Here is a 25,708-nt window from a genome sequence, read left to right as displayed (position 1 = left end):
CAACCACTCAGTTTCTAGCAAGAATGAGAGTGTAAGTTTTATTTTAGTTGAACATAATACAAAGATCTTATTGAGGTGCAGTGGAATGATGCTACTTTGTGTGTAAAAAAGTTTTTAGCTCCAAAGACAAAGAAACAAAACATGGGAATATTCATGAACCAACAATCTTTCCTTGCTAAGTTATTCAGGATTAGAAATGCAATATGGACTGTCTATCTACTCTTGCCTATATTTTTCTTTAGCTAAAAAAAGAGATTTTTTTCTAGATTTCAAAAAAAAAAAAAAAGAGAGAGAGATAAGTTTAGGATCCCTTAAAAGTGAAAAGAGTAATATCAGCTAATGAAGGACTTGTAACACTAAAACTTATTGAATTACCTTTGATTGGTTACCAAAGCACTGCATCGTATAATTTGCTCTTGACCATAACTTAAATTCTAAAGTAATGGCAATTTAAAGCAGAGGAAGACACACATCACCACAAAATATCTTTTATTATTGACTATCTTTGTTATTGTTGTCCATCCAGAAATTAGAAATTAACCAAATTTTATCCTTGATATAAATGATGTAATACATATGCTATACATAAGAAATAATATCATCGTATTATCACAATAAGCTGTTATTCATGAGCAACTCTCCTAAAGGACTGAGACAGGCATGTGCATTACATCCATTTTTTCTCAGTCCATTTCACGTATTTAAAGGTGCAGTATTGATTAGAAAATCCTCTGGGAAATACTTCCCTCTTACAAGACTGCAAGTAATTCTTGCTTGCGTCCTTTCTCTGTAGAGAAAGAAAAACAAAGCAAAAAGAAAGCTCACAAGGAACAAACAAATTATGGATCACTTTCTGGAGCCACTATACTCCATTAGATTAACAATCGACCCGGAAAAGACAAAGTACACGTGTCTGTCTTCACCGGGGGATGAAAAACGAAACTAGAGGCTGCCTGTATTGCCGATCCTTACTGTGACGAGAGGGTGAAGCTTTTAGCTAAAGCCAGGAACTCTTGTAATATCCTGCAATACAATGCATGAATGAGGAGAGAACTGTAACTGAAACCTACATGGTTATTAATCTTTTTGGGACTCAGAACCCCTTTGCATTCTTCAAAATTATTGAGAACCCAAAAGCTTTTGTTCATGCGGGTTAGTCCTATCCACCTATATTTACCATATGAGAAATAAAACTGAGAAACATTAAAGATATTTATTTATGAATTTATTGAAAATAACCATAATAAATTCATTTATAAGTACCCATAAATAACACAGTTTTAAAGCTATATTTTAAAAAAACGAAAAGACTCACATTGTTTTGCATTTTGCAAATCTTTTTACTGTCTGATTGAATAGAAGATGCTGGATGCCTGTATCTGCTTCTACACTGAATTGTTGTGATATCACTCATTACATCATATGTCATGTAGCCTGTCAAAAAGTACACTCTACATTTGGAAGAATCTAATTTGTGAGAATGAGAGAGAAAAATGCAAATGACACCTTAGTATTATTATGAAAATAGTTTTGACTTTGCAGACCCCCTGAAAGGATTGACTATGAGAATTGCCTACTAGGAAATGAAGTCGATCTTTTAGCAGGTTCATAGATGCATAGAATATCCTAGGAAACTGAGATGTAGCAGTATGTCTCACAGTATAGATTTGAGGAAAACATGGAAACAGAAATCAAAATCTAGTTATATATTGGGGCGCCTGGGTGGCTCAGTCGTTAAGCGTCTGCCTTCGGGTTAAGCATTTGCCTTCGGATCAAGGTGTGATCCCAGGCTCCTGGGATCGAGCCCCACATCAGGCTCCTCCACCGGGAGCCTGCATCTTCCTCTCGCACTCCCCCTGCCTGTGCTCCCTCTCTCGCTGGCTGTCTCTCTGTCAAATAAATAAATAAAATCTTAAAAAAAAAAAATCTGGTTATATACCATTTCACCATTTTTTTCTATCAATGTTTTAAAAGAAGAGATAATGTCAGTCATAAAAATAGCAACAGTACCATTTTTTGAAATTTTACTATGTGCCAGTCACTCTGCTAAATGTTTTACTTTCTCCATCAAACTAGATTCTTACAAGACCTGTATGACATAAGTATAATTATTATCTCCAAACTTGAGATGGGGGAATTATGGCATAGACTGAGTCACTTTGCCATGGTACAACACTGAGTTCTAGAGCCATGATTGGCCTCTGAGCTGTTTGAACCCAGAGAATGCAGATTATCTCTCTGTTACATTCTCCCATCTGCCCCCAAAAAAAGTTCAGAAATGGAAACTTAACAGTTATAGTGAACATACACAAATACGTTATTATTTTCTTTACAAATAAAACTAATGAATGCTCCAAATGAAAATCTGTATGTGTCTTTAATTTCCAACATCTTCATTATCAAGTAATTTATATTATTCTGTGCCCAGTATAATCACAATAAATGTATATATGTATAATATTATAGCAGTAAATTTAAAAAGAAACATATCTGTAGCATATATTCAGGTCACAAGTTCTGCTGCTAAAACCTTCAGAAAACTTGACTTAAAAAATCTCTCTACCCAAGGGGCGCCTGGGTGGCTCAGTTAAGTGTCTGCCTTCGGCCCAGGTCATGATCCTCGGGTCCTGACATTCAGCCCCCACACTGGGCTCCCTGCTCAGCGGGGAGTCTGCTTCTCCCTCTGCCCTTCCCCCTCCCCCTATTCGTGCTCGCTTTCTCTCACTCTCTCTCTCTCTCTCAAATGAATAAATAAAATCTTTTAAAAAAAGTCTCCCTAGCCAAAAAAAAAAAAAAAAAGGTAAACATACCTCTTGTGGGTAGAGAGAGGAGGAACTCATAGATGGCTCTAAGGATATAATTACAATTTTAATTCATAGCAAAGTGATTAAAAAATAGTTACTTATTTTATAATTGTTATTTTAGCTAATATATTTATATATGGTATTTTGTTGTCATTACTATTCATCAATATTGAAAAGCTGTATTTCCACTGAAAACAATAAAGTTCGAAAACAAAGTAAACCTCGCATAATGAGATCTGTATTTCTTCAATAACCTGTAACCTGGAAAGTAGTTCATGCTTTGTAAAAACACTGAATGTGTAACTCATATAAAAAGTAAGAAAATAGACTTGAGATTTGAACAAGTGATTTGGATGGATTAGCTGGGTTTTAGAGGAAAATATAGCTCAGAAATTTCATCAGTGCAACAATGCAGTGGAATCTCACTGACTGTATTTTGTACAGATTATGGTAAATAACATAATGAAAGTATCCATTTGAGCAAAGGCAGAAATATTTCAAGAAACAGCAAACAGTCTGGACCTAGAGAATTTGTCAGGTTCAAACACATTCAAATTCCTGACTGGGCAGCAGAATTTTGCAGCAGCAGAAGGAAGAGAGAGTCATGTTCATTAACAATTTTAGGAGCTTTGTAATCATCATAAAACATAGTGTGTAACTGACACAGCTGAAAACTAGGCACCACATTGCAACCTGGTCTTGTTCCCAAGTTTCAACAACCAATAATGTTAAATTGATAGTCACTGACATGCAGCACATGTCAGTCCTATGTTAATGTTGACATGGAAGCTTGCTGATAAGTATCAATTGTTTTTGAGTAAAACCTGACTTTTTAAAAGTTTCACCCTTTGGACATAGACCTTATATTCCTTTATGCACAACTATAATTATATATGAGTTGACAACTACTAAATTTATTTTATGAAAAATGTGACTTGAATTTAGTTTTTGCCACTTCTTCTGTTGTTCAGGAATATTCCAACATAATGTAGCGCTCTCTGGAATTATAATATGTAATTAACTGATAAAGATTGCATGTTTTAAAATATGAGTGCTATCAGATATTTATAAAACAATAATATGTGTCAAAACAATCTGGAGTCACTTCAAATGCATAAGCGTATTAGATAGAAATAATCTCATGTGTTAAAAGAAAATTATAACCACTATGTATAAACACTAATAAAGTCATAATTATACTTGAACACATTTTCCTCTAAATCGTAAGAATAGATGGATATATGTCTCAATGGACAAAATTGAAGACTTTTTTTAATTAACTAGGAACATATTTAATAAGAGTAAATATGGTTTAAGTTGAATAAACAAATATTTTTATGAATACCTACCCTTTATCGTGGTCCTCAGGCTTGACTTAATAAACCTTGCAGGTATTATCGATCAAAATGAAAATGATGCTTGGGGAATTTTTTGTATTTAAATAAATTCTTTTTATCGATATTTTTAGAATTTAAACCTCTTAAGCAGCAATGGTATGGCTTTTCAAACAACCAAGATTCGAATATCTTTACTTATCTTTTAAAGAACCCATGCTATCATTGAATTCTGTATGCTGTAGTTAGACTGAATAAATGTGATTGTACAAACCAGTACAGCTGGGCAAGGGATTGGGTGAGGATCAGAAAAGAAAAGGACTCTATACGCTTAGGTCTGGTCACGCTGGAACAAAGCAGAAGCAGAGGGGACAAAGAGAACAGGTAGAATATATGGAACTCCCCAGGTGCTGGCATCAGTTAACCCCAACCGCATTCCAGGTGTCAAATTTCTAGCATCCTGCACCCCATTACATGTGGCTTGATAAAGTAAGTGAGATGAGTTTCTGAGATATCATACACCCAAATCTGTAGTGTGAACAAAATTAAAAGTATGATTTAAATCATTCACTCAGATTTTTTTAAGACTGTAAATTAATTCAAGTTTTAAAGTATAGAGTAGATCCCAACCTTTGCCGGTATAAAACTGAGATCTAAGACCTCTGTGTAGGACTGATTACATTTACAAAAGTTATTTTAGGAAAATATATATTCCCTAAAATCCAGAGGACTTGGTCTTTTTGTTTTGAACAGTTTTTATGTAAACTAAATTTCTACAAAGAATGACATTTTATTTTCCCTAGGGAACTATAATGAAAATATGCAATAAATATAATTCTTAAAAAATATTTTTATTCCTTAAAAAACACCTAAATTAAATGGGGCTTGGGCTCAAAGTCTATGTAACAAAGGGCTTATAATTTTCATTTTTATCTGAAACATTTATACTGAATTGCAGATTAGAGAGAATAAAGTAGAATGCATAATATCAGAAAGTTGCTTTGGTCCACGGTAAAGGTTTCATATGGTTTGTCATATTAACATCACACAACTTTACAAATTGATCTCCTGCTGGTATTATGAGGAGCACTGAGTTTGGGTTGTAAAGATTTCTGATAATTTTATTTTGAACTTTTGAATATGTTTTTATTCCTAAGGTCTGGGAATTGGGAACATGTTCTATGTTTTTTATGAAGATGGAATCAAAGTGATACAACCCATAGAATGTGAATTTCAGAGGCACATTAAGCCTAGTGAAAAGCTCCTTGGATTTCAGGCAAGTATTTAAAAACTTCCTTTGCAGTTTTAGTGGCAGTTTTGTTAAGTTGAATTATATTTCGGAAACACAGTGAAATCCATGCACATATGAGATGTTTTGGGAGCAGAATACTAAAACTGTGATACTGGTTGTTATTCTATGCAGGTTTAATATTCGAGGAGGAAAAACGATATGTAATTACTTGTTCTAATTAAAATAAAGGCAATAGAAGTGAAATACATAGAATGAACACTGTGTAATAACTTTACCTACTCCTTAATTTAGAATGTCTCATATTTTGGTAGGCAATGGTTACTTTAACAAAATGAAAGAAAATAGCATGCAAATAATCTGATGGGAAATTGGGGTCTATTAGCTGTTTTATAAATATTGATTCCTTTTTATTTTTTATCTCATTTTTATGAGTTCTCAATGGAATGAATACTGTAGATTTACATAGAAAAATATTAATTATTTTATTTATTTATGTTTACCTTGCCCATCCCAGGAAGATTTTTTCTGTAAAATATTGGTACAGCATTCAGAAAGTAAAATAATATCTAACAAAATGGGTATTGATTATACATATTAGAGACTGCATTTTAATAAGATAATAATAAATTATAATTATTTTTATGTTGCCATAGCTATATGTATCTCTCCACATAAACATGTATACACCAAAATATGTAATATTAAAGTATCTATGTTTTTTATGTGTTCCCACACAAGTTTGAATAGGCACCAAACACCCAAAATGGGATAAGATATTGGTAGACCTCATCATGGAACCTCTCTTGATGCTCATTTTTAATGTTGGCATGGCCATGAGATATGAGTAAAATAAATATTTAATGCCATTGTTTAGATTTTTTACTTTGAACTCCTATTTGCAGCCTAGCCACGGTTGTTGTCATGTATAGATACATGGAGACAAAAATTTACACCTTAAATCTATGCCCTAAAATAATAAAAAAATATATGGGTGAGATAAGATAGTCCAGCTTCCTTCTAGATATTCTATAGGAAAAATAAAGGAAATAATTTAACTCAATATGTCCATGATTGTTTAAAAGAAATGAAAACATTTGGGGATGCTTGGGTGGCTCAGTCAGTTAAGCATCCAGCTCTTGATTTCTGGTCAGGTCATGATCACATGGGTCATGAGATGGAGCCCCATGTTGGGTTCCACACTTAGCAGGAAGTCTGCTTGAAGGTTCTCGCCCTCTGACCCTCCCCACACAGGTGCGTGCACACTCTCTCAAATAAATAAATAAATCTTTAAAATAAAATAAAATAAAACAAATGAAACCATTTTTAATTTAAAAATATTTCAGTCATAAGCTAAATTGCTAAATGGAATTATTATAATTTTTGCTAAGCTATGGTTTAACAAGTAAGACAACATTTTAAATGGCACATACGATTTTGTTTTGTTTTATAATCATATAACTACGACCATTTTGAATAAGGTACATATGTGTGTGTGTAAATAAATAAATGCATATGTGAAAATATAAATATTTGCTTGTGATAAAGCAAATAATGCAATTTTATACCACATTCATATTATGGATGAAAAATCAGGGCTACCACAAAGATACAGGAAATGTAGCATCAAAATGATTTAAATCAAAGCAAAATAATTTTGCAGGAGAGTCTATCTCTGAACCAGCAGTTTTGTAGCTGACACAGATGTGTTGGTTCTATCACAGAATTTGAAACTTCGGTTATTAACACTAATAAGATAATCTGTGAAATCCATACTTTTCATCACAAAACTGTCACCTCGTGAATTTGATTTGCAAATTTAAAGACAAAGAATTTTCTTCCTACATTTCAAGTATGCTATTCCAGAGTACCGGTTAATGGTTTAATGCAATTTGGTTCAATGCAAATCTAAAGAATGTGCTTTTTCAAACATTTCTTGATGACTCTGGATGAGTTAATTCCACAACTATTTGAAACCCAAAGCTGAAAAGGAAGCAAAAACTTGATGTGACACTTTTGTGACATGTCTGGACAATAGGGATGTGAGTTTACTTACCTGAATTCCTCTCTCTTTAAAGCTTTTGAATACATAGACTTCTCCTAAAAGTACTAAAGTAGAAACCACATAGGATTATGTATATCTGTCTCTCTATATATGTCTGGCTATATATAGTGAGAAATTACATACATACATATATACATTATATATAATTTTCTATAAAAATTAAAAATTGAAGAAGTGAAAACCAAACTCCATCATGACAGCCTTCACTCATTTCCTTCAACCTGAGAACCCTTATCTGCAAGCATACATCAACAGTGAGTGTCAAAGCAGGGATAGTTACGAAGAACTAATTTAGTGCGTCAGATTTTCCAAATCACAGCCTATGGAAATCTTTACATTCATCCTACATATGAGTTTATGCATAATGCAAAATGAAGGAAAATATAAGGATAATTTAGCTGTCCTACATTATATAAGACAAAAAATTACAAAAATTTTAATCCTCTAATGGAAGAGTAAGCAAAAAAGAGTAAAAAATGTCAGATTTGTACTTTTGAAATCAACTATCAATGTGTTTTTTTTTTTTTTTAAGATTTATTTATTTATTTGAGAGAGAGAGAGAGAGACAGAGCATGAATGGTGGGAGGGGCAGAGAAAAAGGGAGAGATCTATCTTCAAGCAGAGTCCCCACCGAGCATAGAGCTCAACATGGGGCTGGATCTCACAACCCTGAGATCATGACCTGAGCCGAATTCAAGAGTTGGCCCCTTAACTGACAGCCACCCAGGTGCCCCAAATGTGTGTTTTTGGCCTTTCTATTGCTTTGGGTGTTGAAATTAAAACACAAATACATTTCAGCTGACCAATATATTTTTTAAAGCATTAGTAATAATACTGAAAATTGTGACTCAGCTAAAACTGTCCTGCTTGTTACTGTTAAGTGCAGAATATAAAGACATTCAATGAATACCAAAAAAGAAAAAAACATATTTCCTATGTAATTAACATAGTCCGTATATATGAAATAAGAACTACAGAAAATAAACTTTTATTTCATATTGCTCTGTTATTTTTTATTCCTAAATAATTATTTCTTATGCCATGCTATTTTGTTTTCTATTTAAACACAAGAGAAATGCCAATTTCAAACTGTGTAAGCTATTTGGTGCTACATTTCTAGATTTACATTTCTAATTATAAAATAATGTTCTGAGGAAATTGTTGAGTATTATGTGAAGAGAAAACTTTTCTCCAGAGAAACAGAACCAGTAGAATTAATATATGTATCTATATCTCTCGATCTCTGACTCTATCTCTATATTTATCCCCATCTCCATCTATTTCTGTCTCTACCTCTATCTTTTATTTCAAGAAGTTGTCTCAAGTGACGGTGGGGTGGGGGGCAAGTCTGAAACCCCTAGGGCAGGACAGCCAGCAGGAAATTCAGGTAAGAGTGGTTGTTGTAGTCTGGAGTCTGAAATTCACAGATGAGGCCAGTAGACTGGAAACTCAGACACGAGATGACATTGAAGTTTTGAGTTAGCAATCTATAGGCAGACTGGAAACTCAAGCAGATTTCTGTGTGGAACTCTTGAGGCAGAATTCCTTCTTCTTTGGGAAATCTCATTCTTAAATCTTAAGGCTTTCAATTGATTGGATTCACATTATGGAAGGTGATCTGTTTTACTTAAGGAACGATTGTATTAATCACCTCTAAACAACTTTACAGCAACATCTAGACTGGTGCTTGCCCAAACAACTGGGCACCATAGCCTAGTCATAGCCCAGTTAACACATAAAATTAACCATCACATCTTACTATCTCTTTTAGTCAAGGGCCTATTTAATTCATGTTTGTATTCCCAACATGTTGAGTACGGTGCCTTACACATAGCAGATAGTCAAACAACATTTGTTAAATGAATGTGATGAAAATTCCATTGCTTAGAGCCTTGGGCTATTCATTCCTTTATGCGTTCTTGAAGTTTAGACATATATATGTCTGATTTCTTCCTCACCCTAACATTGTTCCTTACTTTACAATTCCCACAAAACAGTGCTCTTCTAATGTGTTTGTGAAAAATGTTTCATAGAATAATTTATCAATGAAGTTTTTAAGGGTAAATATAACTTCATAGGTCTATTAATTCAAGAGCACATAGTCAAAATGTACTGTGCAAATATTCTGTGTAAGATAGTTTGGAGTTCTATTACAGAAAAAAAAAAAAAGCCGCTTCCTTGGGATTTTAGAAGATAAATCCCTTGAGTAAGAGTAGTGGAAGTGAGTCCTGGAATTATTTTTTCCCATGAAAAGATTAAACATAAATATAATATTTTTCAAAGTCATTGTTGATATTAAAAGAATGGCAGTGCAATTTCCAGTATAACTCATTAGTTAGTAACATTTAGATAAAAACTGAAATACTTAGAATATAGAATTTTCCACCAAACCTCTCAGAAGATGCTGTTTGCTTGCTCTAAATAAAAATTCAATTCTGGTGCAATGTCAGATTACATTGGGTTTCAGCTTTTGATAGTGAGTTGGTGAGGATTCATGCAACATGGTTTAGTTATACTTTCATCTCTCTTTTTTTTTGTTGTTATATAGCCTTACTAGATAAGACTCTTGCTATATTTATCCTAGTTGTACACATGATTTCATCTTGTCCCCTACAGTATGAACTTAAAGCAAATAGAATTCTCTCCCAGACTTATGAATTCAGAATGCAAACTGAAATGGGTTGAAAAAAATGTTTAAATTACAGGTTCAAGGATGACGGGCTCCGGGCGCCTGGGTGGCACAGTGGTTAAGCGTCTGCCTTCGGCTCAGGGCGTGGTCCCGGCGATCTGGGATCGAGCCCCACATCAGGCTCTTCTGCTATGAGCCTGCTTCTTCCTCTCCCACTCCCCCTGCTTGTGTTCCCTCTCTCGCTGGCTGTCTCTATCTCTGTCGAATAAATAAATAAAATCTTAAAAAAAAAAAAAAAAAAGGATGACGGGCTTTTCCAAGATGGCTAACTTTTCCACTCCTCTGGTTTCCACCGATTCTGTCATCTTTAGCTACCATTCTTTTAATTTTTAATACTTTTTAATTCCATTCGTTCCGTGTTTGCTTGTTAGAGCTCTAACTGCTGTTCGTCACACACACCATGGTCCTATTTATTCTTTTATGGGTACTAGAAGAGCTTAAATGAAAATCACATGTATCTTATCATCCATGGGTCCTATATTTTGAGACATGAAGGTTTTATTAGTGGTTTTAATGGTAAATTAAATGGTGATGAACTGCAGGGGAACACACTTTCTACAGAAAGTCTGATGTGAATCACCTGTAAAATGTCTTTTTTCTAGGTTTTGGATTCCCATATATGAAAATTACTTTACTTTTATAAATAAATACTACTAGTAAGTACTGTATTAGAATGGAATTAGTCCATAGGAACAGATCGTGTACAGTATTCAGAATTTACTTAGATATCAAGAAATTGAAGCTGAAATTAGAAATAGGGAAACACAACAGTGCACATTTCTTTCTCTCTTGGTGGTCTCCTTTACCTCAAGCACTGCAGCTTTCCCGGCATTCATCTATTCCCTTACTTATCCCTCCATATTTCCCTTTTCAGCATTTCATCTGTTTCTAATCTAATTACTACTTCTCCAAACTGTCCACAAAAATATTCGTTAATACCCTAGCCCCTTTATATGGCACACACCATTCATTTCCCCATGAAGCCATTGAGAAAGTTTTTGAATTCAATGCCACTGTGTACTTCAGAGAGGAATGTTTCCCCACTTACTCTTTTCTCAATGGGCCTCTATTCAAATATGGCTTATCTTAAAAAAGAGTTTAGAATGATAAAGATTTAAGCTTTTGTCCCTTTGTGGTTACAGTGATGTCCTTCAAAGAGCTTCCTAAAGAGAGTAATGTAAATTACCTCTGTTTCTTGGTGGATTAGTCTGTAGGTGTTAAGAGAAATAAATTTATGAAACTGGCCTTTGAAGCCCTAGGCTTAAAGAGCCTTCTAATTGTTAATTAAAAATTACACTTTTTTAGGGGCATCTGGGTGGCTCAGTGATTAAGCATCTTCCTTTGGTTCAGGGCCTGATTCCAGGGTCCTGGGATTGAGCCCCGCATCAGGCTCCTTGCTCTGCTGGGAGCCGGCTCTTCCTCTCCCACTCCCCCTGCTTGTGTTCCCTCTCTCTCTGACTGTCTCTCTCCCTGTCAAATAAATAAATAAAATCTTTAAAAAAAATTACACTTTTAAAAAATTTTTCACATGTGCTTCTATTAGACTGTAAGTATGTAAGCCCAACAGGAGAACAACAGTTGGAAACACGTAAATTGTTGCAACAGCATGTTAGTGGATTTGAGTAGCAGGTGATTTTATCTAAGAAAGCAGATTAAGTCTTCTTCAAGAATTATTAATGAGAACCAGCCAAGTTATTTTGATAATTATGACCAGAATGATGTATGTGTCTTAGGCAATCTTTTGTGGTCATTTTGAAACATTTTTTTTACATGAGAAATAAGGACTCATGATACACCTACAAGTCCATTCTATAAACTTCAGAAATAAATGTGTGTATAGTAATTTAGATTTTTCAGTGGAAATATCTTAAGGATAAAATTGAAGAATTTAACTTATAAAAATTATTCATACAAATGTCTTTACACATGAAAAATTTCTACTCGAGATTTATAAAATCACATAAATCTACCTTGTATAGATCTTAGACTATAGTTCTGGTCTAAGATTTAGTTTTACTCACAACAAAAGTACTTATTCCTTTTTTCAAAGTAATAGATTTGCATGATGAAATAAAATAAAGCAAGAAAGCATAGATAAAAAGTGGTAGTTTCTTTCTTCTTGTCTCCCTATTCCTAGTCCCACTGTATGCAATCAATTACATTGACTCACTTAGTATGCCCAGTAGCAAGAGCTCTTGAATTATCAATTAGATATTTTCTATTGGTGTTTCTTTATGGACGATAATAGTTTTGCTTACGCAGTTCTTAACTTTTTCTAAGTATGTTGTCAATTATGTAATTATTTTAATGCTTGTGGGGATTAGATTTATAATTTTAATGATTTATTCAAATTTTAGTCCTTATTTTTCTTGAAATTTCCTAAAATGTCTATGTTACTTTACTTTTCCAAGCTGTTGCTTGATTTCTTATTGTTTACATTTTATATTTCAAACAAAGTGTCAAAATTGCAATTTAACATGAAAGGCTGGTCATTTCTTTAATATCATTTTCATATTTCAGATAGGTCATAAATCTCAGTTTGAACAATTTAAGAGGTGGTGTAGAAAGAAAAACAACACAGCAAATTAATGCCCTTAATTTTTCTTTATTAAATGCTTGAATTGCTAAAAACTAAAAAATTATTGCTGAAAGCGTTTAAAATGACAACTTTGAATTTCTCCGTATACTTCTTGTATAATGATTTTATATGTTTCTCAGATGAAAATTGGAGATACAACTATATAATAAGAATTAAAAACAAAACTTAAACTTCAAAATTATTATTTATCTCAACTATTTGAACTACTAATTTATTATCCATTGATACTCCTCTTTTTTTGCATTTTGGTAATTTGTCTTCAAAATTTTATTAAACCATTGTTAAAGGATACATTATGGATTGCTCTGTAAATTAAAGGCAAAACCTAAACTTCATCTAGGACTTGCCAAACAACACGGCAATCATTCCATTCCCCTTTGAAATCTCATCTGTGCAGTGCTAAAGAAAATGGAACACGAGCCACTATCCAGTAGCAATCTAAGGTGTCCCAAATCACCACCAAAGTGTTTCGTGTTTCAGAAACTGGATCCTTTCACTGACTCTATCTTCAGTGTTCTTTCTTCCATCCTGAAAAACACCACAAGAGTCATTCCTACCTCATCTCGATTTTGAGATCAAACATGTCCTCCCTATGATAAGGGCAGAAGAAAATGAGTTTAGCATATTTAAAAGTCTATACAGTATTATCATTTTCATTGAAAAATAGTAACTTTTAATGAGAAAGTCACGGAGATAAAGGTGCAGCACAGGAAATACAGTCAATAGTTCTGGAAGAGCGTTGTAGGTGACAGATGGTAGCTATGCCTGTGGTGAGCACAGCATAATGTACGGACACTTTAAGTCACTGCATTGTACACCTGATGCTAGTGTAGCACTGTGTATCAACTGCACTTTGATTAAAAAGAAGTAACTCTTTAATGTGTAACGTTCAGCATACATTTTTCAATTCATATAATTTCCTAAAAATATATTTTACTACTGATAGCTCACTTTTGAAATTATTTGGAAAACTTAAAGGTGGAATAAAATAGTAGCAGATCTGATTAAATAATCCATGTACATTTTAAGGGATTTGCATTGAACTAAATTGCAGAGGCAGTTTCGGTGAATTCTCAATAGGGTTTTCATGTTATTACTCAAGAATTTTTCCAAACCAGATAGTGTGGCAGAACTCCTATCTAATTCATCAGTAAGAAAGAGACAACACAAAATACAATTCTGTGGGCAATATAATAAATAAGATTTAGTTTTAAAGAGAAAAGACAAAGAAAATGTAACTTTGGTTTGTGACTTCCTACCTATAAAGATGGTAGGTGCAGAGCTAAATCATTATTTCTTAATAAAACATTTATTTCTAAACATTTGCAAAATATGCTTTAAAATGGGTCTGTTTTCATGGTTTTTGTTTAACTGATACAAACATAACAAAATACATAGGTGTATAAATTATTTGGTCAGTATCTTTTCACCACATACCTGTAAGAAATAGACTGCAAGGTCATTTGCAAAAATAATTAAACAGTAAATAATATAAATCATGCTAAAATAATTTTTAAAAGAATATTGACCTAAAAGGTAAAGTGTAATGTTATTCAGGGTAGACATTCTGATATGGAAAATATTTGTGTGTTACAATAAGGTTTAAAAATAAAAATGCGTATAGTTATCCCATAAATAGCTTTATAATATTTGAAGATAAATCTATCACCCTTCAGAATAATTCATTTCAGTAAATCGTAGTCTTGCAAAAACTATTAAGCCTGTCTCCCACATAAGGCACTTCTGTGCTGGACAATATGGGAAGATGGGAGAACTCGATCAAAATGACATGTCACCATCTGCATTGTGGGATTATGTGCTACAAAAAAAGTTCAATTCCTAAGTGATATTACACTGTGTTTAACCAAATGTAGATACTCCAACAGCTGTAAAATTAACTCAATTTATGCTTTTATGTCAACATTTCTTAAATAGTTACAATACAAAGTAAGCTATTCACAGGAAGAGATCACATACGCATACTCAAAAGGTAATCAATGAAACCTGTGTTGTTCCTTAACTAATATCTCCAAAAAGAAAAATTAGTAAAATGTGCATCATCAAATCTCATGTATCACTACTAAAAAAAAAAAAAAAAAAAGTTGACCATTTAAAGAAGGAAAAGAGGCATTGTATTGTTTTTGATATTCCATCTCATTACAACTGTTCAACTCTTTTCCTTAAAAGTTTAACTTTGTTTCCTCTTTATCCTATGGACTTGTAATGATAAGAAATGATTTAATTTACTCCATTTTAATATAAGAATTTAAAAGAATCAAGGTAAATTAATCCTAGGAGATTCATTTACAATGTCTTCGAAAGCCAGCAATTGTATTTTGACAGATTTCATTTCTCTGTGCTCTGATCATATTTCTTAAAGCAATTATAGATTTTGACATAAATAATGCCTATGAAGTAGATATTCAGGAAGGCAAACGAAATGAATTCCACAAGTTGGACTGAAGTTAAAAAACTTAAGTTCAGTTTTGGGAGCCATGTTTTAAAGCCGCATTAACAAACATCTTTAACATTTGACGGACTTTTATGTAAAATTCAGGATAGAACATATTGCTTGGAACAGAAGTACCAAATCAAATGATGGGAAGCTATTAAGGAGAGATTTATGCTCTTTAGTAAAAATTTAAAACTCTACCTTACAAAGAAGTCTCCCTCTTCTTGAAGTTAAAAAAAAAAAAAAAAAAAGACTAGGTATCCAGCTGTCAGAAAAATTCTACAGGGGAATGTGTACATTTTGCATTTAAACAAATGTTTTATTGATCTTTTTATTGATGAGTCTATTAATCAATAGTTGGAAGGGACTATTTGAACAAGTATTTTTTTGCTGCTACTTAAAGAAACTAGAGAATAAAACATATTTGAAAGGAGTAAGCCCCATCTTCCCATGATATTCATTAGTATTCACAACGATGTCATGATTATAATGAGTTTTACATTATTTTAAAGAAAAGTTTGCATACTATAGCTCAGCTTGGTTGCTTTCATTCATTCTTTCTGTCTTTTCCTTTCTTTTTTTTTTTTTCCTTTCCTTTTCTTTCCGGTCAGTTAATTTCATGTGTTGTCTGATAAGGAAAAAATGTGTTAATCCTTTTTTTCCCCTTTAGCTAACCAACTTACCAATTAATAAAACAAAGTCAGGAAAGACTATTATTGCTTCTATACAAATCAAATCTTCATTATGTTAGGGAACAAAATTAAATACAACTAATTCTTTAGTTTCAACTATCCCCACTACTATTTAATTAAGTTATCCACCATGAACTAAATGGGTCCATATAATTTACACTTTCTGATATCCACCATAATTATCCATTTTTTTTAGTGCCTGAAATTAGCTTTTAATACCAACATCTTTTGCCAGACTCTATTTACTGGTTTTTCAACCTAACTTGACACCAATGGTTTTGATATTTAATTCGGTCTCACATTATTCAAATTTATGCCTTTCCCAACAGACATTAAGTTCCTGTCCCAGGGATTCTCAGTGCCTATTGGCCCCTGGACCTAGCCTGAGACAGGATTTCAGCTCCCTTAAAAGAACCAAGTGAACCAAGACATAAACCATCTAGTCCTACATTTACAAAAGGTCTGCGGTTTTCTTCTCTTACATTCTGTAGACATTTGAAATTGAACCCTCTAAACATTTATTTTTTTAATTGCTATTCTTATCTAATGTAATATTTTTATAAATTGAGTAAAACATTTTCTGTTTAAGCAGAGTAGAAGTAATTCAGCGAGTTTTGGATTTTTTTTTCTCTTTTGAAATCAATTGACAAAATCCTAATTCCATCCCCTCAATTTCCAGATGAAATGAGAAAGGTCAAGTGATTTGGTCAATGTCACAGAATTACCAAATGATAGAGGGGAAAATAATTCTCTTGAATAATTCTCTTGATGCAACAATTATTCCACACTTCAAGTAACTCTCTGAAACTCTTAAATATTCACAGTGAACTTCTCTCCAAAACATTTTGAAAAATTGAAAAAAAAATTGTAAAAATATGTAGACTATTATAGTTTCATGTAATATAGCCCATAGAAGATTTTCTGTAGGAAAATAACAGGTACGGAGCATCTGGATGGCTCAGTTGGTTAGTCTGCCTTCAGCTCAGGTCATGGTCCCGGGGTCCTAGGATCGAGCCCTGCATTGGCCTTCCTGCTCAGCAGGGAGTCTGCTTCTCCTTTTCCTTCTGCCCCTCTACCCTGCTCATGCTCTCTCTCTCAAATAAATAAATAAGTAAAATCTTTTAAAAAAAGGAAATAACAAGTAACACTGATCACTTGACCTTTTCAAACATGATTTTATTTAATGTGCATAATAATCCTATGTGATAGGTAATATTGTTTTTCCACTGAGATAAATGAAGGTCAAAAGGAATATTTACACAGCTGATGTGAATGTAAAGCTGGACATGACCTCTAGGTCTGGTTGACCTCAGGGCCTGCTTTCATAACCTCTCTAATACAGTGTCTCTAAAGAAATTGGTTCTCAATTTATGACAGTGTAATGTTATCAGCTCCATTTTTATTATTACACTAAAAGACAAAAATACATTCTTCTTATGTTAAAAGAGAGGATGAAAATTTCTGTAATGTAGTCTTTTTGATATTGATATCCTGGAGTCAAAATCATGCTGTATGATGGTTTTCTAAGGCCAAATTAAGCCAAATCACCTCCTGCGTTCCCATGACTACCTATGCTTTGACTAATATGAGCTAGACTGTTTATACACTTTAATAAATGAAATGGCAAATAGAATTATATAAATTGAATAAAAATCAGTTGTATTGCTCAGGTTATAAACAGTAATCTCAATTAAAAATTGATGAAAATATTTAAAGTTCATAGTCTTTCTTTTTTAAAAAATGGTCCAACAGGGAGATAACTACTGATATTAAATTAATTGTACATTATTGTAAAATCTCATTTTTTTTAACTTTGCAAAGCAGGATCAGCAGAGTACACTGTATTCGGTGCACTCAAAAAAGCTTAACCTTGACTACACATATTTCCACATGGCTATGAAAAATATCCTAGGAATCCCAACCTAGACGTTCCAATCCAGTACAAAACAACCTTTGTTTTGTTTGTCTTGATTCATGATAAACTGAACAAATCCTCATTGAGAATAATTATTTGCCTTCTATTGATAAAGTGAACAATATTTTTTTAAAGTGTTTCATTATGTACTTTTCTATTTATCTCAATAGACTCAGATTATGACAGTTTGGATTTTAAAAAGAGAGACAGAGAGACAGAAAAGAAAGCTCAAAATCAGTGCTTCTTAAACTATTTGGGGGGAAAGAATCACTTTGGTTTTTGTTCAATACATTTTTTTTAAAAACTAGTAAGTATTTTTCATCCCAAGAAACCTTCCAGGCAAGTTTGACACTACCCAAACTGTTCTAAATCCTATTCAAAGAGATAAGTCTGCTGATCATAGGAGCACATGGCTATTATGGCAATGTCAAATTGCTATAAAAGGTTCTAAATGTTTATTTTCAATTTCTATACTATTCTCAGCTTGGTAACAAATGATATGCCAACTGGCAGCTGTTCCCAGACAACATTTTGAATAGTGCTGCTCTAAAATTCAGTTTCTCAATCATTCTGGATCACATGGCATGACTGAGAAATAGACACTTTTGACTTTTTTTTTTTTGCTATGATAAGTGACATTTAAACAAGTATTTACTGAGGAAATATTGTGCCTTCACTATTGTGTTTGGAAAATGTAAAAATATGGAAAGAGCAAAGGCTAACATTTTAACTGAGGATGATACTACATGGTTATATGCCAAGTTATAAGGCACAAAATATGAATGCTATGGAAGTTCAGACAAGAAAATCAGTAAGACCCATGGTAGTTAGGGATGAGTCACATAGGTGTTGGACATAGGACGGCCAAACGTAGACTGAGAAGAGTTTGATTAATAAAATGTGTGGTGTGCTCTTTAGTAGCTGTGGAAAATCATTGGTTTTTATGAAATTTTGGTGAGAATATTCAAGCTAGAAAAACAGACTATTTGTTGGAGAGCAGTGAAGATTGCAGTTATACATTTTGAATAAGATTTTTAAAATTTCTTTCTTTTTTTTTTTCAAAGTCCTTCTACTTCCGCCAACTCTCAACTATTGCCAAAGGAGGGAACCTTCGTGCCAGTCTTAGGAATATGACTGGTAGAGAAACAGAAAAATTAATCAATGCAGAACTACTAAAATCAATTTATTTTCAATAATTAGTGACCAGATCAGTAAGGGAACCAGGTCTACAATATACCTACAAATTTTCAAACTTAAGAGCTACATACTAATCAAAACATCAAACTGTCTTTCCCTCATTCTTTGACTCAATATACATTTCCTACCAGTTCAGTACCTACATAGGAGTGTCTATATACCACCCTTGGGTGAATCCACAGTGCTCCCAAAATCAATGCCCAAATTGGGTGTATACATGTTTAGATCACCTTATATGTTACATACTTATTTCTGCCTTTTTCTTTTTAGTAACACTAATGCCAGTTTATTTTTATTCACAGCTCTGTGTACTACTTAATGCATTTGCAATCCAAATTATGCAGAAGATCAGTATTTACTTTTCTGTGTATCTTAGAGAACTCTAACCTATTTGTATTTAATTAGCTTGCCTTTTTTGGTGCTCTTGTTTCCTATGCCTCTAAGAAGCATAGGAATGATTATGATTATTATTAATTTTATTATTATTAATCATTATTATTATTAATTTTACTGTTATTTTATTACTCAATAGTCTTTTATTGTATAGAATTCCTAGATTTTTTGTTTCCTAATATAAACCGAAACTTATCTATCTCTAGATAGATAATGTCTGTCTATATCATCTGTGTATCTCTCCCTCTCTGTCATATATCTACCTATCATCTATCTATAATTTATTGATGTGTGTTCATGTATGTGTGTGCGTATTTCACCCTTTTTTTAATAAAGATTTTATTTATTTATTTGACAGAGAGAGAGAGAAAGCGCACAAGTAGGCAGAGTGGCAGGCAGAGGCAGAGGGAGAAGCAGGCTCCCCGCTGAGCAGGGACCCCCGCCCCTCCCATGCGGGGCTCGATCCCAAGATCCTGGGATCATGACCTGAGCTGAAAGCAGACGCTTAACCAACTGAGCCACCCAGGCGCCCCTCACCCTTTTTTAATTTTCTATTTAGTTTTGAATCACCTTTAATATAGTATACTTTTTTACTATTATGTCTATTTCAAATTGTTCATTTAACAGATTTTTTTCTGTAAAGAGACTGATAGAGGAAGGAAGGCCTGGTGATTGACAGGCCACAAATTAATATCTTTGTGTCATCTGACCATGATTACAATAAGGCAATAAGAATGAATGCACCCTTGGCTTGCCTGGGTGGCTCAGTCGGTTAAGCATCGGACTCTTGATTTCGGCTCAGGTCATGATCTCAGGGTCGTGAGCTCGAGCACCACTTCAGGCTCTGTGCTGGGCATGGAGCCTGCTTAAGATTCTCTCTCTCCCTCTGCCACTCCCCACTCCCTCTCTCAAATAAATCAGTAACTAAAAACGAATGCACTTTCAGAGGAATTTAATGTAAAAGAAATAGAGTAGAAAACTAAAGTCTGAGGCTTACCTTTCCTGAATCATAATTAAGGAACGTAAGATAAAAAAGCCACCATGACAGAATTTCACTCATAGGATTTAAATGATAACTAAGACAGGGATATATCCAAGAATGGGATCAACAACATTTTATCCTGCAAAGGTTCAGATAGTAAATATTTTAGGCTTTGCAGTCCGCATGATCTTTTTCTGCCATTATAGCATGAGAGAAGTCATAGACAATATTTAAATGAATAGATTTGGCTTTGTTTCAATAAACCTTTATGTAAATTTGAATCCCACATAATGTTTACATGTCATGAAATAGTATTCTTCTTTTGATTTTTTTTCAACCATTAAAAAATGCAAAAAACGTTCTCAGTTGTTGGGCCACATACCAGAATAGGAAATGGTATGAATTTGGCCTGGTGTCATTGTTTGCTGATACTTGCCTTACAAGAATGAAAGAATATTTTAGGAAGAATCAATCTCTGAATCGACAAATGCATCAGAAATTATAAGCAACTTGAGAACAGGCATTCTCGTGTATTCATGGTTTTATTCCCAAAAATAATTTTGCACACTGTCTTTTACATAGTAAATACTCAATAACTGCTTCCCAACAAGAAGTAAAGACAAATGATTGGAAATTCCGAGGCCACTGGTAACCTTTTCTCTTTTGAAAGAGAGAGGATGATGAAAGTCAGTTTGAAGTATGAACAATTTAGACTGAAAGGTCAGGAAATGGAAGTAAATTTCTCGACAGCTTGTTTAGTGTCTGAAGAAAATTAGATGGATGATTGGAAGGGAAATAAGATAAAATCCAAGTAATGTTTTCTTATTTGTTGCTTCTGAAATTACAAGAGAATGCTTGAATACTTGAAGACAACTACAATTAGAAATTAAATATAGGGCAGGTCTTTATGAAGGCAAAGGACAGTGGACAAATCTATGATTAGAGAGAAGGTTAAGAGGAGGGGATAATGACAGAAACTTACTGAGTTGGATGCAAGGAAAATAGAGGTGCTTGTGATGAATAACATTTGTCCTTGCCATGAATGATGGAAGATGTGCTGAAAGAGGGGCTATGAGGAAAGAGAGATGGGAATTTGGAGATTTGGGGGAAAAGGTTTTTTTTTAAGATTTTATTTATTTCTTTATTTGAGAGAGAGAGAGAGATCGAGTGGAGGGAAGGGCAGAGGGAGAGAATCTCAAGCAGACTCCGCACTAAGCGCGAACCCAACTTGGAGCTCAGTCCCACGACCCGGAGATCACGACCTGAACTGAAACCAAGAGTTGGAGGCTCAATCGACTGAGCCACCCAAGGGCCCTGGGAAATGTGTTTTTAATAGACAATCAATACAATAAATAAAAATGGCAAAGTCCTGTAAAAGATGAATGCATATATCTGTCTCTTTGACCTACTTATTTTCAGCAATCAGGTATCATCAACATTATTTTAGTTGTTAAATCCAAACTTCTATCATCACTAGAAACATATCTTGTTTGCCTTTAAAATTTTGGAAGGGGATAATGTATACACAGGATGGATGTAATTAAATATGGAAATTACCTAAAGGAAATAGATAATTTCTAACTATGAGCTAGAATTGTCTTTTTCTTATTGACTCTCACCATTATTAGTTCTAATATCTTATTAATTCCTTTTATTCTAAATGGTGGCATACATTTCTCTAAAAAGTGATTTAATTAAATTTCTTGATATAATTCCTGACCATTTTCCTCATCAGTATGTATTATCTTAATTTCATTTTGCATCTTTGGTTTTTTTGAGCTCTTCTTTTATCTCATTAAATGCCTAATGCATGTGAAAAACATTCCTCTAAAATTCCCATCCACAGAAATAAATATTAATCTATGTGATCTGAAAAAATAAGAGTGCCGCAGTAAAATGGGACCTAATAGACTATAATCAGAAATAATGGCATAAAGTGAAGCAAAGAAAACTCAGGGTGGCTGTCAGGAAAGTTTTAATGGCTTTGTAAAAATGATTGTGAGGCTGGTCAGGGACATCTTATGGAGACAGCATACAAATAGGAAATAATTCCCCGCAGAGCAGTTTATTTTACTGTTGAATAGTTTTGTAGCAAACAAAGGGGTGGAAATTGCTCCTGGTTCAGCAGTTGTTTCGCTGACAGTTATGTGTCAGGTCACTCACACTTCCTATTATTTTGGCAGATTTTGTTGGTAGCTTTTACACAACGGCAGAGAATTTATAAACAATTTCCCTATGTTCAGAGCCTTTCATCAACCTTCGATCCCGCTTTTTTTCCCCACATCTTCATGCCTCTCAAGTACATATTTTATATAGTGCTGGATTCTCACAAAATAGGCTCTTGTCAAAGATATTTAATATGCTTCTGAAGAAATATGTTTGGCAAAGAAAATAATGTTTCAGTGAATTGAGGACTGAAACTGTTCTGCGCATGCGGTGAGGACAGAGTTCAGGTTTGTGCTGCCAGCTCGAGGGTGGCGTGGACATGACACAGGATGACCCCAGTGGTAATCATTTTAGGATGATTATGGTACATTCTATGTAATGGCGTTAATTTCGTACCTCCAGAACTACCAGAAGCATACATTGGATGTTCAGTTTCCAATTTGTTTGGTTATGTTCTGGAAGCCTGGGAACAGCTTGTACTGTTTAAAGGAAAACGCTGTCATATTAGGTTCCCGGTGTTTTGACTGTCCCTGGCAACTTCTGGACTGAATCTTAAAAATCAGTGGACACTCCAGGTTCTCCCTGAATCAGATCTGAAATTTGGAGAACAAAAACAGCAGACCACAGACTGAGGTCTCATTCCAAAGTGCTCTGGTTTTTATGTTAATTTTCTAAGTTTTGTGCAAGCAGAAAAAACACCTACTGTGTGTGTGTTCCCTCAAAAGGTTTTATTGTGGTATATCCATTTTAATTACTAGATTTCAAATGTGGTTTATTTGTTGCCAATGTTATCTTTGAATTAAAAGAAATGCTTAGCGGTGTTGATAATGAAAACCTTGTTAATTGTGTTTCATGATTATTAAATGCAAATGGTGAATGGAATGTCTGCTGAAAAAAATGTTTTTATTTGAATTAGAGAAGGAGAGTATTCTAATTTAAGAGTTACTAACTGGAGTACATAAATCAATAAATTAGACATCATAATCAGTGATCATACCTAAATCATAAAACAAATGAAACGCTAGAATCAATGTTCATCGTTACATCATTATCATTATATAAATAAGTACCATTATACACATGTTTTAAGTACAGCTCAACAAATCTCTATTCTTAGTGGTTTTCTAACTATAGGTAAATAGAGAAAATTACAAAACAAAAAGATCAGTGAATAAAAGAAAAACCTGAAACAAAAATAATGAGCTAAATGACTTTTCTTCCATTTGTGATGTGTCTACCAGCACAGATCACAAGGGCCTATATATCCCTTCAACATTCATTTATTGACAAAACTCAGGAAAGGAGGAAATAGAAGGTATTTTTTTTTTGGTCCCACTTATGACTGTCTGATACAAACTATATAATATTCAACCAGAAAAGAGTTGAGGGTGAAGGAGCAGAATAATAATCTGTTTGGACAGATCAAAAGATTTTGTAAAATTTGACCTTGATACCAAATCGAAAAATAAAATAAGCATTCTGAATAGCTACCCTTTAATAATTTTTCTAAGCTTCTGATTCTCCACAAATTAGAAAACTTTCAATCATTTCTGGTGGATTTGGTAGCTTTTGAAAAGATCAAGAACATGCCATTGGGGCAGCCAGTGATGTGATAACCTCTAAATATAGTTTAGTGTGACATTTAATGTCTGGTAAAGAAGCTCGAGATTGGAGGATTTGAGAGAATACATTGAATTTATTACCTATGAGTTATGAACAGGTAGTAACATATGAAAGGGCTATATCCTATTAGAAATAAGAAATTAAGGGCTTGATGAAATTTATATCAAAAGGTTATTTCCATTGATTTATATGTACACTTAATGAGCTTAAATATGCACTATATATTGTTTTCTTTGATTCAGTACACACACTTTCTATCTCTCTATATATGTATATATTTAACTTCTGATGCTGAAAGTAGTAAAGCATCAAACATTAATTTTGCTCCATAATATGCCATACACATATTATAATTTAAGATATTCTCTTTTCCCCTTATTTTCTAAATTATAGGATGAAGTCTGTCCCAAAGCTGAAGGAGATGAAGTTCAGAGGTGTGTGTGGGCCTCAGCTGTTAATGTCAAAGACAAGTTCATTTATGTCGCACAGCCAACCCTGGACAGAGTCCTTATCGTTGATGTGCAGTCCCAAAAAGTTGTTCAGGTATGAATGATCCCTGCTTTTGAAGGTGATTTTTTTAAAAAATTACTTTTATGTAATTCTTTACCAAGTAACTAGTACATTGCCATTTGATTGCCATTGATAACTTGTTTCATTACTCGGATACCTGGAAAACGTACGCATTTGCTGCAAACTCTCATTCTGTTCTTGAGCTTAATGAATTAAAAAAAAATAATTTAATTCGTCTTACTTTCAAAAATTAGATTCCATAAACACATCATGATACTAACATGATTAGTTCCACAAAAATCAACCTCAGATTTGCTTATTCTGTTCAGAGCCAGGAAAGTTCCAGTCAGAGGCTAATTAAGGTATTCCCAGTTGCAATTCCAGAAACAGTATTATCTCTTTCTTACTTGATTCTTAACAAAAGCCAAGATAATGATAGACTTTGTTAGATAATAGTAATTTAGTAGGTTTTACTATAGTAGTAAAACAAGTAATATGTACATAGGTCAATGATGGAGAAAAAAATCCTAATAAACATCATCATGGTCATGGTTATAAAAAACCATTCTGGATTGAGTCTCCAAATGTTTCATTCCCTGCTCTTTCCAAAGTTGTTTAACTTCAGCAATCTATTTGTACTCCATTGCACAGCAACCAAGGGGTGGTATGGGATTTGCTTCTAGGCGCTCTGGCTACAGTAACGAGGCCCTTGACTCTTATTATGATAGCTTGCTTCTCAGCTCAGAGGAAATAAACTTAAAACAGCTTTATTAGATATGCACAATCTGCTAAATGGGATTAATAATTGTACATATCTCATAAGGTTGTATTTAGAATTAACTCAATGCATATAAAACATTTATAGCAGATCTTCAGTATAGAAGTGCTTTACATCTACTTACTATCAAAGTTTCAGAGAGACAATGGAAGATAACCATTGCTTATATTTACTGAGACTTTTTTATCATCAGTATTGGTTTAAAATCGGATATTGAAGTAATCCCTCTAATGATTCCTGATTAGAACCACAAAAAATGG

General features: G+C 33.5%; 1 protein-coding gene across 3 annotated transcripts in view; it reads left to right on the top strand.

Annotated features, from left to right (window-relative positions):
- FSTL5 (follistatin like 5) overlaps window positions 1-25,708 on the top strand; it is a 687,740-nt gene that overhangs the window by 591,699 nt on the left and 70,333 nt on the right. For all 3 annotated transcript variants that reach the window (XM_040626411.1, XM_040626410.1, XM_008685591.2), the window contains 2 exons: window positions 5,296-5,414; window positions 24,554-24,703. In XM_040626411.1, coding sequence (XP_040482345.1) covers window positions 5,296-5,414; window positions 24,554-24,703 — 269 coding nt within the window. The remainder of the gene's footprint in view (window positions 1-5,295; window positions 5,415-24,553; window positions 24,704-25,708) is intronic.

The sequence above is a fragment of the Ursus maritimus genome, unplaced genomic scaffold (genome assembly GCF_017311325.1).
Source record: "Ursus maritimus isolate PB19 unplaced genomic scaffold, ASM1731132v1 scaffold_11, whole genome shotgun sequence".
Lineage (NCBI taxonomy): Eukaryota > Metazoa > Chordata > Mammalia > Carnivora > Ursidae > Ursus > Ursus maritimus.
The sequence above is the reverse complement of the archived record's forward strand: the minus strand, read 5'-3'. Positions and strand labels throughout refer to the sequence as shown.